The 17,975-nt window shown below is 40.5% G+C and overlaps 1 protein-coding gene across 1 annotated transcript in view; it reads left to right on the top strand.

Moving 5' to 3' along the window:
• Positions 1–4,489: 4,489 nt before the first annotated feature.
• Cstf2 (cleavage stimulation factor subunit 2) overlaps positions 4,490–17,975 on the top strand; it is a 32,387-nt gene continuing 18,901 nt past the window's right edge. The window contains exons 1-8 of the mRNA XM_027432882.2: positions 4,490–4,654; positions 6,535–6,613; positions 7,049–7,218; positions 7,756–7,892; positions 8,410–8,529; positions 8,618–8,755; positions 12,470–12,587; positions 16,342–16,404. Of these exons, the coding sequence (XP_027288683.1) occupies positions 4,597–4,654; positions 6,535–6,613; positions 7,049–7,218; positions 7,756–7,892; positions 8,410–8,529; positions 8,618–8,755; positions 12,470–12,587; positions 16,342–16,404 (883 nt within the window). The 5' untranslated portion in view covers positions 4,490–4,596. The remainder of the gene's footprint in view (positions 4,655–6,534; positions 6,614–7,048; positions 7,219–7,755; positions 7,893–8,409; positions 8,530–8,617; positions 8,756–12,469; positions 12,588–16,341; positions 16,405–17,975) is intronic.

Raw genomic sequence — 17,975 nt, 5'->3', positions numbered from 1 at the left:
GTGTATAATTACTACAGTCAGTTTTAGCTGCTGATGTGATAATGCATATAGTAAGTACATTTTCCACAGATGGCTAGTGATGCAGAATAAATTCTGGCTAAGGGCCTCAAATCTTTTCTTGGTGGTTTCATTCTATGAGCGGTACTTACTCACCATCACAAGGTCATATGCTTTACATTATTTCCCCAAAATGGTAATGAAACATATTGAGCCATCTAAATTTTCTCAGTTATATTAAGAGGGAATAAAAATAGCATTTAAATAAGTCTCTGGCACCAGAAAAACCATGCCACAGCTACTTATTGTGGGCCCTAAAGCAAGTTCTCCAAATATTTTTTGAGACAGTGTCTCACTGTGTAGCCCAAGCTAGGCTGAAATCCACAATCCTCCTGATTTAGGCACCCAAGTGTTGGGATTATCATCATGTGTAACCACACCCTGGCTACTTAACCATGACTATCCACAAAATGGGCCTAATAAGCAGTTGTCTAACGTAATGGACCCTAAGATTTTTTTTCCAAATATCTTGATGTATTTGCTTGCTAATTCTTAAGGCCTTACATGATTATACTGACTTTTACTTTCATGGTTATAACATAGTTGATTTTTTTTTACAAAAAATTATGTTTTGTTTTATGTGTATGAGTGTTTGTTTGTATGTAAGTATGTATACCACATGTGTGCCTGGTATCCATGGAGGTCAGAGAAGGGCGTGTGATTCCACAGATCTGTAACAGACCCTTTTGAGCTGCTATGTGGGTGCTGAAAATGGAACCTGCCTTCTCTGCAGGAACAGCAAGTGCTCTTAACTGCTCAATCATTTCTCCAGCCCCAACATGGTTGATCTTAATATAGAGAAATTATCTAGGCGAGCCTAGCCTAGGCTCAAAGACCCTGTACAAGCAGAATATTTTCCAGTTATGATTACAAAACAGATTGGGAGCACAAGTTTTCATTGGGCCATTGCTGGTGTTCTGTAGCCACCCCCACACTTCCACACCCTGCCCCTACCCCTGAGATTGAAACATTCCCCCCTGCAAGGAAGCTCCTTAAGCAGGATGGTAAACAACTCAAAATAGCTTCAGGAGTCCAGAAACTGATCAGAATCGCTCGGGCCCCTTCTTCCCAACAGTAAACAAGCCAAGCTGCTGGAGTCCCTGTGAGACAGGCCAAGGTGCAAAAAAGACTCTGATAAGCCAGGCTGCAGCAAAGACTCTGAGACCACAGCAACTGCCTGGAAGAAGCAGAAACCTGCCAAGCTGCCTGGAAGCAGTTCAGACCAACCGACTGTCCTTCCCAAGGGTCTCGGATATTTGTGTTGCATCTCCCCAGGAAAAGTCTTATCACACAAGAGCTGGCTCTGAGATGTAGTTACCCCATGCATCCACCAGAGAGAAGCTTTTGCATTCAAGAGACAAAATGAATAGCCCGGAAAATAGGCAAGGAAAGAAACACAGTGTATGACCACAATGAACCTTTTTTGTTTTGTTTTGTTTTTTGCTCACAATAAAGTGGGATTGAAAGCCGGTTGTGTCCCATAGACAACCCACATAAAGCCCAACACACGGATTCCATTCTTGTGAAAACTTAAATGGAGAAGGCAGCCGTATCCACTCTGACTTCTGACCCACAGAACTGTGACAAATTAACATTGTCATAAACTATCCTTCCATGGAAAGCTATTGTACAGCAATAGGACTTATGGGGGCGCTGAGAATACCATGGCCAGCAGAGTAATGATCCACAGGAGGCAAGAAAGTTAAACAGGACTCAGTAGCTGCTGTCTGTTCAAACTTAGTCTGACTGTGGGCAGTTTATTTCAGGCATATTTGAGCACAGCACAATTTAGGAAAAAGTTTCCTGGTGATAGATAACTCAGTCATGTGTGTCCAACAAAGCATATGACATATATGACATGACTACATTGAAATTCTGTAAAGCCATGTGACATCTTCCACAAAGACGGGTGCTACAGATTAACTGAGAAAAACAAGCTGATGAAAAGGGTCTAGGGGAGGATCCGGTGCAGGGTGTTTGTTGTCTCAACCACACAGATAGTGCAAAGGTCACCAGGCCATTAACCATGTCTGCTCCTAGCCTTGTGGGCAGGAAACAGGTTGTACATCTCTCCCCCTGAGGAGACAACACTGTGGGAAATCTTCCTGGTTCCCCTAGTGCTTATCTGTGAGCACATGGACCTCTGTGCCTCCCACAAAAACTGATACTGTAGAGGATGGGACAAATACCTAATGAAAAGTTTCTACACCCCATAAGCCAATCCAAATCAGACCAAATCAAACCGAATTAGAAAAAGCCCACGTTTAATGGATACAGTACTCCCAGATGGCCTTCCAGTCCCCGAGAGAGGGGAGACGGGAAAAGGAGACACATGTCTTTGTGAAGGAGTAAGGTCCCCTGGAATTTGAATTACAGACAGTTGTGAGCTGCCTTGTGGGCGCTGGGAATTGAACTCAGGACCTCTGGAGGAGCTGCCAATGCTCTTAACTGATGTTATGGTGGAAGTTCCACCCAAGCCTCCTCCCCTATCCCTCTCCAAACTCTGTTACATCTCAGTAAGCCTGCCAAGTGATGACCCCTCCCCCAGAGACGGCCAGGACTACTCCTACAGGGTATTTAAACTGCCTCTCAGAAAGTAGACCTGGTTTTCCGGTCTTCCCCCATCCCTGCTTGGGGACTGGAAGGCCATCTGGGAGCGTTGCATCCATTAAACGTGGCTTTTTCTAATTCAGTTTGATTTGGTCTGATTAGGATTACTGCATTGGCAGAGATGCTTATCGGGGTGTAGAAACTTTCCACCTACAAATGTCAGCTTTTATTGGAATTAGCTGCATAGTTGTGAGAGAGCTAAAGTAGAAGTTACCCATGCAAAACTGACCACACAACATGGATGTTAGAGCCAGGGTCTGTTTTCTCCACTATAGCTGATAGAAACATTGGCATCTGGTAGAGTGAGGAGTTCATTGAGTAGCACTCTAGATATGACAGTATGTTTCTTGTTTCTGCATCTTCTTGCAGTCATACTGTTTCGCTAGTCATCCAGCAACCAAAACCACTCCACTCCGTTTCCAAGCCTCCTCACTCACAAGGGGTAAAGCTGAGCAAAATTTTCTAGGCCTACTAGAAGAGCTGCCCCGCTATTACTTAAGAAAAATCACAGATAAAAAAAGAATGTATGGCTGCACCAAATGTTGTCACAAAACTACTTCATTAACTACGTTTCCCAAATTGCATGGCCAGAGAACCACCAGAGGCACTCATAGAAAAAATAATTCTCTCATTCCTTGTGTAAAATCTCACCCTATATGTAGATTGGAGTAGAGGTCCAAGAACCCCTATTTTTAGTTAAGTACCCCAACTAAATCTTTTGTCTGTATGAATTTTGAAACGTTAGGTGAGAAATCTACTTAGCCATACATTCATTTAGTGAAAATTCACTACATTGAACTGTGATGCACCAAAATTGTCAATCTGTGCCTTTTACAGAGCTGTAAATATCAAGCTCCAAACAATTCTATTATATAAAAGATCCTATAGGTCACATAGTGATTGGAAATTCAATCGGTGATACTTGCCAACTTTCCTCTTTACCAGAGTTACTCGAGACATGTTCCTCTGTGTGTGTGCGTGTTGTGTGTTCTATTCCTCATTTTTAAAGCACAGACTCTTCTGATACAGGATGTATGTTTTTCTGGGGATTTAATGCATGGTTTGTAAGCACTCTACCGATGGGCCACATACCCAGCTCATGGAATTGGCATTTTTAAACCCATGCCTCCAAGTCTGTGCCTATTTTACTACATTGGACTTACTTTGCCAGGTAGGTTTTCTCGGACGGCAGGGCTATTAACTCCTTTCCTTGTTCTTTTAATCTGATTTCCCTCAGGATAACCCACCCTGCATTTCCTCCAACTCCAGTGGCAGGCTAACTGTTCTGGTACTAACCCAGGAGGTGTGCACAACCACAGCCAAGGGCATTTTCCATGGCTTCCAAAACTTCCCCTGCTCATGTCCAGTGCCACACTGCCCCTAGGCTTTCTTACTAGTGCTGGTACTAGACTTTGAGAGTCCTCTCATTCCCCAGCCTCTCTCAGCTCTCCCTCAGTACAGGGAAGCGTCAACAAAGTAATAGGATGTATGCTACTGGGGACGGCCCCCACATTTCTAGTAGGACAGAACGAAGATGACAGTGCCAGAGCTGTTAGCAAATGACTTCCCTGTTGCCAGGGTAAATCTGCGGCAGCCATCTGTAGCGCTGCTTACAAACGTTTGGATGTGCACCAGTGAAAATGACGGAGGAGGAGGACCGCAAACGCAGAGACTTCAAATTAGCATAGCTCGGCCCCCTGCGGGCAACCCACGCCCCTTTTCTCGGGCCGTAGGTCTTCCCGCAGACTGTTGCCCCACCCCCGAACAAAACCCTAGGCGGGAACCCACAACGTGACGCGCGGAACGAGATCCGTGGCGGCTCTGTCCAGGTGCTTCCGGCTCCCACCGGACGGAGGCGCGCTCGGCCCTGGCCTCACTCTGCCACGGAAGTGTGTTTTAGGCGCACCGGAAGCCACCTCAGGGGTAGCCATGGCGGGTTTGCCTGTTAGAGACCCTGCGGTGGATCGTTCTCTGCGTTCTGTGTTCGGTGAGAGGAATTTAGTGGCGCCTCCAGTCAGGGAGGGATGTCCCCTGCGGTCCCCAGCTGGAGCGGGTGTCGGGGCGGGCGTGCGATTTCCCCGCTGTCCTTTGACGCGGCAGCCTGGTGTACTCGTGGGCAAACAGAGCCCCCCCCCCCAACTTGGGCTCCAAGGTATTGGAGGTTTTCCGCAGTGTGGTTCAGGGAGCTAGACCCTAGCGTTTGTCGTCTCTGTTTTCCCCTTCATGATTCTCAGTTATTTTTTAGGAGAAAAGGTGCGTGGAAACAGAGCGCCCCTGTTCCGTGCTGCTTCTCCTAGCCCAAAATACAGATTTAATTTTGAAGCCATCGACCCTATATCCACTTCCTGCCCTCTCATAAACGCCTAATATCGCTTGCTTTTTACTTGTAACGTTTCATCCAACCATAGTGGTAGCGGCCACCTGGGCACCTTGAGGTGGGTTGCGAATGAATGAATGAATGATTGATTGATGAAAGCTCAGGGAGATTCTAGAGAAGCGAAACTAAACAGTTCTTAGGAATTAAATGAGTTAATTTTTTTTTTTTCGAGACAGGGTTTCTCTGTGTGGCTTTGGAGGCTGTCCTGGAACTCACTCTGGAGACCAGGTTGGTCTCGAGCTCACAGAGATCCTCCTGTCCCTGCTTCCAGAGTGCTGGCATTAAAGGCGTGTGCCACGTGTATTGCTGTTTTTTTTTTTCCTTGGGGGCAGGGGTTGGTTTTTTTTCTGGCTCCCAAGGGCTGGGATTAAAAACGTGCGCTTTTAGTAGGGCGTTGGTGGCGCACGCCTTTAATCCTAGCAATAGGGAGGCAGAGGCAGGCGGATCTCTGTGAGTTCGAGACCAGCCTGGTCTACAAGAGCTAGCTCCAGGACAGCCTCCAAAAGCCACAGAGAAACACTGTCTCGAAAAACCAAAAAATAAAAACGTGTGCTTTTGCCGGGCGTTGGTGGCACATGTCTTTAATCCCAGCACACGGGAGGCAGAGGTAGGAGGATCTCTGAGTTTGAGACCAGTTCGGTCTACAAGAGCTAGTTCCAGGACAGCCTCTAAAGCCCTAGAAACCCTGTCTCCAAAAACCAAAAAAAACAAAAACAAAAAAACAAAAACAAAACTTAAGCTTTTGGGGGGAGGGGTGGTGGTTTTGTTTTGTTGGTTGCTTTTTTTCTGCCTAAGTGCTGGGATTAAAGGCATGCGCTTTTTTTGTTGTTGGTTTTTTCTGCCTCCCAAGTGCTGGGGTTAAAGGCGTGCACTTTTGGGGGGGGGTGGTTTTTTTTTCTTTGTTTTTGGTTTTTTTTTTTTCTGCCTCCTGAGTGCACGTTTAAAAGCACGTTTTGGGGCAGTACAATTGCCTCAAATTCAACGCCAGCCTAGGTTACATAACAAGGCCGGCCACACTATATAATAAGACTTAAAACAAAAAGAACAAGAAGCACTGTTTGAAAGAAACATGACAAAACAGTTGAGAATGATTTTTAACCCCCCTCCACTATATTCCTGGCTATTCCCTCCATAAGCATGTGTATACATGGAAATACAGACATGAACCCACCCTCTTTATGTTTTTAGTAGTCACTGGTCAAACACAGGGTTATGAGTAAATACCAGTGCTTAAACATATATTTTCATCAAAGTAAGGGAAAACATCCTATTTGTCATATCCATATGAGAACTGTTTGAAAGACTTCTTTTTTTATTTTGCCTCTGGGTCTGTTGTGGGGTCTGAAAAGGTACAGTGGAAGCGTTTTGGAGAACACTGTTCAGTCAACTTGTTACCTATTTATTGATAAAAATAGAAAGCCTACTGTTTACTTGCTTACTGAAGAGCTCCATTACTGCACCAGCATTTTAATGTATTATCTGTTCCTTAGTGGGAAACATTCCGTATGAAGCTACTGAAGAACAACTGAAGGACATCTTCTCTGAGGTTGGGCCTGTTGTTAGTTTCAGGTGAGAACTTTTAAGATCTTCATGGGAGATTCTTTAAAAACCACAGATTTTGAGATAAATGTACATGCTTTATAATTCATATCCAGTCTTACTTGGAAAATTTCTTTCATTAAAAATGTTTCAAAAACATAAAAGCAGAAATAGAAGAGTGTCTTTTTGGGGGGATTTGGAGACAGGGTTCCTCTGTGTAACAGGCTTGGCTGTCCTGAAACTCAGTGTATAGCCAGACTGACCTTGAACCACAGAAATCTGCCTGCCTCTGCCTCCTGAGCATTGGGATTAAAGGCATGCACCACCATGCCTGGCTTAGAAGGGTATCTTACTGTGGTCTAAATTAGAACATGCCAATGTTAGCAAGAAGCCTGTGTGTGTGTGTGTGTGTGTGTGTGTGTGTGTGTGTAGCATTTGTTTCTGATACTTGGTTTTGCTCTTCAGATTGGTATATGATAGGGAGACAGGAAAACCAAAAGGTTATGGCTTCTGTGAATACCAAGACCAAGAAACAGCACTTAGTGCCATGCGGAACTTGAATGGGCGTGAATTCAGTGGACGAGCACTTCGAGTGGATAATGCTGCCAGTGAAAAGAACAAAGAAGAACTGAAAAGTGAGTATAAATGCAAGCCATATATATTACAAGTTAATGAAGATGAGAAGATGATCCAAGTTGTTCATTTGGGATTATGCTTTAGAAGATGCTGAGGTGGTTAGCTGAAGGAAAAGCTTCTTAGAACCAAGGGTGCCTGGAGTGAAAGATGTGTACATTTAAGCAACTTGGCTTTAGAAATCTTTCTGTTCTTTAGGAGTTGGTCTCCACTTTTTGGGACATTTCAGGTTCATAAAGCCTAAAGGCATTTCCACAAATCCTGTTGAAGTTAGCATCTTTGTCTATTTAAATGTTTTTCTTCTGAAGTGATTTGCCAACAAAATCAATAGCAGCATTATCACTTTCATAGCTGTTACCTAAGAACAGAAGATACACTGTCACTTTCCTTCTCAGAAAGATTTTTAGGTGGCTTAATTTCTAGCTCCAGAATCTGAAGTTACTGGTTGGTGCTCACAGACACCCTGGAAAATAGCCATTTGAAATGACTTAGGTTGTTATTTTGCCTTCCTGACTTTGTTGTGCTCTCTTCCTAATCAGGCCTTGGAACTGGTGCACCGGTCATTGAGTCACCTTATGGAGAGACCATCAGTCCTGAGGATGCCCCTGAGTCTATTAGCAAAGCAGTCGCCAGCCTTCCCCCAGAGCAGATGTTTGAGCTGATGAAACAAATGAAGGTGGGAGGGGGTGTTAGATGATAAACACAATTGACAACAGCTATTCAAAGGTTAATGGACAGAGTTCCCCCAGCTTAAGGAGTTGAGTCTGTAGGCACTGTAGCATCCACTTTTTATACACACATTTATTTTTATATACAAACAGACCTTCCCAAACAGTCTACTGTGTTTCTATGCCCCCTGTAGATGTTAAATTATAGTTTTGCCCATAAGTGATAACATTAGCATATTCTAAATGCCTTTGATTGCCTGCCACAGCCACGATTTTTTGTTCAATGTCAAAATCAGTGCTAAATCACCAGGCATGGTATTTTGTGCCTTTAGTCCCACCACTTGGGATGCTGAGGCAGAAGAGTCACAGTGAGTTCAAAACCAGAATGGGATACATGAGACTCTGTCTCAAAAAGAAAATCACTAGTAACTCAGACATTGTCTTGAATATGATGTTTATGAGATTAAATGGCTCAAGTCAGATTCTTTGTATTGAATCTGAAGGTGAATTTTCTTATCTTCTCAGCTCTGTGTCCAGAATAGTCCCCAGGAAGCACGAAACATGTTGCTTCAGAATCCACAACTGGCTTATGCTTTGCTACAAGCACAGGTAGTGATGAGAATTGTGGATCCTGAGATTGCCCTGGTGAGTGCTTCTGGTTCTTGTATGGGATAAGAACTGCCTGATTGGCTTGTTAAACAGACAGCTCATAGATGTATCTTTTCACTTTTAGAAAATTCTGCATCGCCAGACAAATATCCCAACGCTGATTTCAGGCAACCCTCAGCCAGTCCATGTTCCTGGGCCTGGCTCAGGACCCAATGTTTCAATGAACCAGCAGAATCCTCAGGCCCCTCAGGCTCAATCTTTGGTAGGGTTTTATTCCACAACATTTTTTTATCTGTCTTAAAATGTTATTTTCTTTCCAGGAGAATATTGAGAGAAGAAACAGCAAGAATCAGAGATGGTAATTAAATTTTTTAGGCGTAAAAGCAATTTTCAGATTGCAGAACACATGCCACCTGAAAAAATGTAGATTGCATTCCAAGTTAATAAAACAGAGATCCTTCCTGTGAACCCTTTCTAGTAAGCTATTTTTTTTTGTGGGTGTATATCCCTGCCACTATGGTTATCACTTCAGTATCCTTTATCTCATTTAATCCATATAGCAGCAAAATGAGGCAAGCATTCTTACTGTCTCCATTCTCAGCAGAAACAAAGGGGAAAGCACGTGTTCAAAAGCATGATTGTAACCCTAAAGACATGAAAATGTAATACATCTAAAGGTTGACATTTGTTGTAAGGAAAAGGAAGCAAACACTAAAGACTAAATTGATAGAGGATTTGCCACACATATGTGCAATAGGCTAATTCTAAATAAAGAGTACTTGGCCATGTTGCAAGGTGTCTATTGCCATATAATAACTGGTATTAAAAACATGTGAAATGTTCATTAATGAAAAGTGGAGAAAATTTGGTATATCTATCCAGTGGAAAACATTAAAAAGTATACTACATGTATGAATAGGAATGACTTATAGAAACCTAATGCCCTACAGCATTAAGATAGACAAGAATATGTGATAGCAACACAGATAACTCAAAAATACAACAGCATACAGAAAGTGAAATTAAGTAAATATGAGAACATTTTCTGTGTTGATATATGTATCAGCATAAACTCTCAAACTGCTAAGTGAAATGCCAAAAATCATTCAATTTATATAGGTATGTTTTAAAGATTTATGTTATGTGTATCTGTTTTTCTGCATATGTGTAAGTACACTGCGTATGCAGTGTCCCAGGAGGCCAGAAAATGATGCCAGATTTCCTAGAATTAGTTAGAGACCATTTTTGTGCTTCTGTGTGAGTACTGGGAACTGAACCCAAATCCTCTGCAAGAAAAGCAAGTATTTATAAACATTGAGCCATCTTTCCAGCTCAAATATAAACAGTTTAAATGTGTATAAGAATTCTGAGTAGTTATTTAAGGAGTTTGAAAAATATGAGGGGTAATTTGTTTTTTCGAGACAGGGTTTTTCTGTGGCTTTGGAGGCTGTCCTGGAACTAGCTCTTGTAGACCAGGCTGGTCTCGAACTCACAGAGATCCACCTGCCTCTGCCTCCCGAGTGCTGAGTTAAAATGCGTGTGCCACCACCACCAGGCGAGGTGTAATTTTAACCACATACGAGGTTATGTTGTTTATATCTCTATTTTCATAAGCAAAAGCCCATAAATTTAAAAAATACCAAAATGGGTAGTGGGCATAAACAGTTAACAAAATTGAAATTAAGTATTCAATCTAAAAATAAAATACAAGCTAAAATAAACCACCACATGGATGAATTCAGTGATGGTATAGGGCAAAGATTAGTAAAGATTTTCTTTAGAAACTCAGATAGTAAATCCCTTTGGCTTTACTCGCTGTATCATCTCTGTAATGTGAAATAATATGTAAAAGTATGTGATTGTATTCCAAGAAAACCTTACTTATAAAGCCACTGCTAGAAATAGGCATCATGATGCCTATAATCTCAGCACTTGGAAAGTAAAGACAGAAGATAGAGGCAGGTAGATCAGAGTTCAGGGTCATCCTTGGCTACCTAGCAAAATGGAAGCCATTCTGGGCTATTTAAGACTCTGCCTCAAAAAATCAAAGTCTGGGGCCTGCAAAATGGTTTAGAAAATAAGGGTGTTTGCTATCAGGGTGAGTTCAATCATTGGGATACACATTGTGGAAGGAGAGAATGTATTCCTACAAATTGTTCTCAAGAATGCCATCGTATATACACATGCACACTAGAAAGATGGATGGATGGATGGATGGATGGATGGATGGATGGATGGATGGATGACGAGATGGCTCAATAGATAAAGGTGCTTATTGCCACACCTAACAACCTGAGTTCAACCCCCGTTGCCATATAGTGGAAAAACAGACCTTAAACAAGTTGTCCTCTAATCTCTGACCTCCACATGCATGCTGGGGTGTACATGTGAACACAAAAAATTTGAGGAAAAAAAATATATATTAGACAAGGACTATATGACTCTAGGATAGTCCTGGAACTCACTCACTGTGTAGACCAGGCTGGCCTCTTAACTCACAAAGATCCACCTGTCTCTGCCTCCTGAGTGCTGGAATTAAAGGCATACACCACTATTCCTGGATTGAAAAAAATTTAACTGGTTAAGAGTTTAGCCAATTAGGTGATACATGCCATTAATCCTAGCACTTGAGAGGCAGAGGCAGCCAGCCGAATTTCTGAGTTTGAGGCCAACTTGGTCTACATAGAGTTCCAGGATTGCCAAGATTATATAGAAAGATTCTGTCTCAAAAAATAACAACAACAAAAGATGAGAGAGGAATTTAACCAATGAGAAATAGTTTACCAGACCCTGTCCTAAATAAGTATTTTGCAGAAATGGAAAATTAAGACTGAAAAAGGCAACCAATCCAGAAGAGTTATAGGTGGCAAATTAGGATCTGAACCATTTCCAATCTCATAACCTGTTTTAACTATCTCCCTGTACACTTTCCCCTTTTCTGCTTTAGTTTTGATTATGGTGAACATGTATGTGATATTTTAAAAAACATTCATACAACTTTTATTGCAGAGCATTGCTGTAGTTCCATTTTTAGTTATTGTTGTAAAGCTCTAAATTGAACCTTGGAGGAAAATAGTGATATATACAGACAAGTTAAAAAATACCTAAGGCTTTGAGTATCCACTGGAGGTCTTGAAATGTATCTGAAGAAAACAGGGTACTAGTATGTTTCACTCTCCTCATCTACTAACCATTGATGAGTTAGGGATGAACATGTGAATTATTGAAATCCAAGCCATTTTGGACCTTATTCAACAGATAAACCACTGCTGTCAGTGTAAGAAGCAGCAGATGGGAGCAGCATCTCTACTCTGAATCTCATTCCTTACTTCTTTATCAGTAAGCTGTTTTACTATACACAGACTGCAGAGACGTGCAGAAAGAGTAGGATATTACTGAACTCAGACTCTAAACTTTCTTCTTTTTGGGTGCTTGTATATTTGATTTTTTTAAAAAGTGTTTTTATTCTTTGCAGTTCTTTTCATTCCAAAGATGTGCATAGTTCTCTAGGGAATGCCTCATGAAAAGATTGCATTCCCTTTGTCTCAGGAAATTGAATGTGTCATTAAAAAATCTACAAATTCACACCCCCTTCCCAAGAAAGTTACATCTTAGGACAGAAGTAATTAACTCTTGAAAAAAAATGTGGAGTACCAGCAGGATTTTTTGAAGTCTCAGTCCCTTTTTTTGTCTTGAGTATGCTTTTAAAAAAAAACTCTTATTGTTAGGCACCACTCAGTGAAGTCAAGAATGAGTTGTTACACTGTGCATATATTTGATCTTAACTGCATTCACACAACCAGGCTCAAGTTAAGTGCTGCAGTTTGCTTCTGAGGAATTCAGAGTATGTTATAGAAGACATATACAAAAAAGATGTTTGGTAGACTATTGGAGCTACCAATTTTAAGAGAAACTTAGGGCAATAGACTAATTGAGTCTGCAGACACTTGCTCACACTTGTTTTTCTCTTGGTCAGGGCGGAATGCATGTCAATGGTGCACCTATGATGCAAGCTTCTATGCCAGGTGGAGTTCCTGCCCCAGTGCAAATGACAGCAGCTGTAGCAGGACCTGGCCCGGGTTCCTTACCTGCAGGTAACTTTCAGTTAGAGTCTCTATCATTTTGTTACTTTGTTGAGGTTTTTATTTTTATAGTAGCAACTGCTAGAGTGCAGCCAATTATTTAAAATAATAGGATCTTGGTATAAAGTATATGTGTAGCTATTGTTGTACCAGGTTTGAGGAATTCCAGAGACTAACCCAAGAAGTCCATACTCTGATGCAAAAGCAAAAGGTTTCTTTTTATTGTTCAAGCTGGCCAGCTTGGATCTCACTCCATGTTGGGGAAATGAGATCCCAAGCAGCCAAAAAGAGAAGCTTTTAAAGGGGTAGGCCATAAGGTTGAAGGCCACAAATTTCAGAGTTTCCATGGTTACTTAAGGTCATACAAAGTACAGAGTAAATCAATAACTATATATTTTAAGCAAGATACATTTGAGTGAGATAAGACAGGGCATGGGCTTGTAGAGTTACAGGGTCACAGGGTCTGTCAGTTATCCCCTGGGTGGAGGGATCTTTACAACCTTACGAACAGCAATTAGCAGACCTAGGAATTTTGACCCAAGTGGTGGAGGATCACCTCCCCTTCTCTGAGAGCGGGGCTCGGGTGCCAGCCATGGCATTCTCAGTCATTAAAAGTTCCCTTTTCAGGGCCTAAGTTTTTAAACTTTTATTAATTTTAATGTTTGGTCCTTCACTGTGACATGTATTCTAGGCTGAGGAAACTAGATGATTTCTTGTTTTGTATTGTTTGGAAGAAAAGGTCTTGCTGTGTAGCTGGGGCTGGCCTCAAACTTGCAAAACCCCTACTTCATATGCACAAATGCTGGGATTAGTAGGCATATACTATCAATCTCAGCTAAATGAGCTCTTAAGTGAGGCAAGTGTTCTGGTCACATACTTGGATATCACAACAGTGTCAGGTTCATAGAGATTTCTAAATAGCTGTTCTCTACTTATGTACTTACATTATCATGAAATGCTTACATAGGCTATTTATCAGTACCTTCTCTGGACATTGTTGAGTAACAGGTAATTAATAGGAACAACGAGTTCCACTTAATTTTTAGAGATAGCCTTAACATCTCTTGGCTTCAGAGTATACTCCCCTACTCCAAATGACCATAGAACCCTTAAAGAAGATCACATGCTTAGCTATAAGTTAAATTTAGCAAATTTGAGGCAGTAGAGACTTTTACAGATAACATTGTTTGATTTTAAAACAATAAAATTAGAAGTAATTAAGAGGTGAGTGGGAAGAAATCTTGACTTGGAAAATTAAGGAACATACTATAGCTATTTAAAGAGGAAATAAAATTACAAATAGTGTAAATTAAAACAAAAGTAATATATATTTATATTCCATACAAATAGGTATGAGAAATAGTAAAGGTGGTGCCCAAAGGAAAAAGGAATATTCTAAATACCTACGTTACTAACAAAAAATACATTCCATACTGGTACTAATTAATTAGAAAATCTAATAAACTACAAGACACTAAGAAGAGGAAATTAGTGAAGATGGCGGTGCAGTTCAGTGGTAGAGCACTTGTCTACCATGTGCAAAGTCCCATGTTCAGTCCCCAGCACCAGGCACAAAAAATCCTTATCAATCAAAACACCCACCCCAAAGGAACCAAAAAACAAAAACTGAGAGTATCCATAAAATTAAAATAATTAACTTTGAAGGGATTTTTTGAATTTATAGTATTTTTATTTATGAATTCATTAAAACTTGTTGGGAATTTTTTTGAGCTGTCCTACAGAGCTCTTTGAAAATTGGTAAGAGAAAAAACAACCTATGGAAAAGTACAGGAAGAAACTGTTTAAGAGCTTTGTAAAAGAGCAAAGTCAGATGGCCAACAAAAACACCCTTTATAGTTTGGGGGTTACAAATTAAGTAAAAATAAAATGCCCAAGTTTCAAAGAAGAGGACAGTATTTGTAAGGAAATTTGTACTCATGCATCACTGGTAGAAATAGGAAGGCTTTCAGTTTTTCAAGAAAGTAGTACAACATGAAAGATTCCTACATTCTGACCACCAATTCCACCACTGGGGATTTAGCCGGTACAAATAAAAGTTATTATGTGATGTTCTTTATGTAGGGAATTATGCTCATAATGCCTTCTGCTATCTTTTCCTCAGATCCTAAACGTTTGTATTGTGCTGGTAATTGGTCTATATTCAGTGGCATGGAACATTATGGCTGGAAGTGTTGAAATCATTTAAATCAGTGGTTTCAGACTTTGTGTGTTAGAATCACCTGAAGGGCCTATAAAATGCAGATTGATGTTTTCTGCTATCAAACTATGATTTAATAAATCTGAGGTGCAGAACCTGAGAATTTGCAGTTTTTGCATTTTTCTTGTTGATACTGATATGGCATGTCTGGCTGGGGACAGCCTTCTTAGGACTACTATTAGGAACAACATTTTTGTTTTACAGATAAGAAAGCGGGGAATATAGTGCTTAATTATTGAGTCACTTGTTCAGAGTCACAGTTCCTTAGTAGCAAGAACTAGGCTAGCACCCAGTTCTCTGGGTACTTAATCCATAACATTTTTTAGTGCTTAGCATGTTCAATGAAATAGGGACAAAATGATGTGTACTTTCTATTTTAAGGAAGTATTAATGAACTGCAAACAAATCAGCTTTCCTTTTGTCCTTACTCAACATCATATCTTGCTCCTTTGAGGAAAGAGAATTATTGTTATGTGGAAGGGACCAAACAAGGATGTGTGGTGTGTAATTATTCTTTATATAGTAGTCAGTCATCACACACCATCTGGTTAGTGTAGACCATAAGTTCTTAACCCCGCTAAATACACTATCCCCTTTTTGTAATATTTTTCAGTGGCTTTACTGTCCTGAAATGTAGGGTACAGATGATACAGCCTTTGTAACATGACTTCAAAAATTAATATACTGCTCTAATTACAATGCAAACAAAAAATAAAATTAATTCATGATTTAAAAATTAGTATGTAAATGTCCAGGTAGAGTTAGAAAACAAAATGTAATAGATGTTTCCATCTGTTCTGTGAATGTAAAAACTAAAAAGGTAGACAGTTACAGTGATATTTGCTTTGGTAATTCAAATACCACAGGATAATTGATGTAGTTTTCCTAAGTGAAAAATCATACTAAAATTCTTAAAACAAATTGCAGTCTCCATAATTTACTCAGTAAATGCATTTCTAGAAAAGTCTGTGTGTGCATACTAAAACAGCATATATAACTTTTGTGTTTACAAATAAAACAGACTTAGATTCTAGGTTGAGATGGCAAGGGCAGCTTTTCCTTTGTATGAATGTTCATTGAATCATTTGAGAGCTTTTTCAGACACAAGATCAGTCTTGATTCTGTGGGAATGTCTCATACTTTGTAGGTCACCGGGTATCCCTGGCACCATCTCTCTCATTCAGGGTTGTGTTCCCCAAAAGCCTTGTCATAAATAAACAATATACCCACACATTATAAAATACCCTAAGAGTGATACTGCCTCTCATGAAAGGAGGCTTGTGGATAAGAGACTTTTTTTTTGTACTAAAGGGCGTTCTGCCAATTTTGGTAATTGACATGAAATATTCCTCTGAACTCACTTGTCACTAAAGTGTGACATACTTCATCTTCTGTTTCACTGAATCGTTGAATGGTGAACATAAGTTTCCATCATAAGTTTCTCCTTGTGGGGAAAAATGATGACATTTGTAAACTCAGCCACAGTAGTTTTTTTTTTTTTTTTCCTACAGGCCCAATTTATGTTTTTCCCTGTCCTTTATTTTCTAGGAGTCATGCAAGCCCAAGTTGGAATGCAAGGAGGTGGACCAGTGCCAATGGAACGAGGGCAAGGTAAATATTAAATATCTCTGTTGAAAATATAGTGAACATGGAAATACTCCATATCTGCACTGTCTAATGTGTTAGCCACTTACCACCAGTGGCAATTTAAAGTTTATTAAAATTAAGTTCAAATTAAGTAACACCTAACATTCTTATTTCCTGGGCACAATTAAATTGCATTCCGAGTGCTTAGTAGCCATATGTGCTAATGAAGACCACACTGGATATTGCAGATGTAGAATATTTCCATGGTCACCAAAACTGGTATTGGTCCAGATTTGGGGATATTCAGAACCTAGCTCTACAACAATTGGTGATATGGCAAATGCATCCTTTGTTTTCCGATAGTCTTAACAACTCCACTTGTGTATTCTCAATCTGTGAATAGCTGTTGGCTTTGGAAGAAGTTATAATAGTGAGAATATAATATAAGACCAGGTCTGTAGATGTTAAGGTGTAAACCCTGTAGCAAACTGGGAGCAAAGCAGAGGTCTATAAAGCATAGTTGCAAAGTGTTGTCTGTACTGTGGCAAAAGGACGGTATAAGAGTAGTAGCCCTTCCAGAATCTTTGCATTCTTTCTTCATATTATTGGAGTCTAAAGGAAAAAGAAAGTTCAGTAGTTGAGTTAAAAACAAGAGACAAGCCGGGCGTTGGTGGCACACACCTTTAATCCCAGCACTTGGGAGGCAGAGGCAGGCAGATCTCTGTGAGTTCAAGGCCAGCCTGGTCTCCAGAGCCAGTGCCAGGATAGGCTCCAAAGCTACACAGAGAAGCCCTGTCTCGAAAAAACCAAAAAAATTAAAATAAAATAAAAATTAAAAACAAGAGACAATAGAAAACAGGAAACTGAATATATACTGTAAATAGTAACTTCTGTTTCTGTAGACAATCTTGTGAGTTAGTTGGCAGTGCCTCAGTTTTACAGGTAAAAAAACGGAAGCACAGGAGTTTGAAGTTTCTTATTGGGATGTGGTAAGTATATATATACTCACATCTGAGGATTGTGGCCTGAATCTGGTGCTCTTCTCTTCTGACTAAAAGATTAAAATCTCGGGGCTGGAGAGATGGCTCAGAGGTTAAGAGCACTGACTGCTCTTCCAGAGGTCCTGAATTCATTTCCCAGCAACCACATGGTGGCTCACAACCATCTATAATGAGATCTGGTGCCCTCTTCTGGTGTGCAGATATACATGGAAGCAGAATGTTGTATACATAATCAATAAATAAAAAAAAGATTAAAATCTCTGAATCCAAAATCTGCCCTTGCTGGATGGTGGTGGTATATACCTTTAATCACAGCACTCAGGAGGCAGAGGCAGGCAGATCTTTGTGAGTTCAAGGCCAACCTGGTCTACAAAGCGAGTGCCAGGAAAGCTAGGGTTACACAGAGAAACCAAACAACAAAAGTAGTAATAACAAAATCTGTCCTCTTCTCATCATTTTATACTGCCAGTGTTAATTTCAGAATTTTCAAAATAGTGTACTTACTCTATAGGTTTCTGTGTTGGGAATAGATTGCTTTGAACAAGAACAGGGGGACTTAATATTTTCCTTCTTAGCTGATTCCCTATAAGAGAA

This window comes from Cricetulus griseus, chromosome X, assembly GCF_003668045.3.
Source record: "Cricetulus griseus strain 17A/GY chromosome X, alternate assembly CriGri-PICRH-1.0, whole genome shotgun sequence".
Lineage (NCBI taxonomy): Eukaryota > Metazoa > Chordata > Mammalia > Rodentia > Cricetidae > Cricetulus > Cricetulus griseus.
Note: the sequence above shows the minus strand (reverse complement) of the source record. Positions and strands in the feature narration are given on the sequence as shown.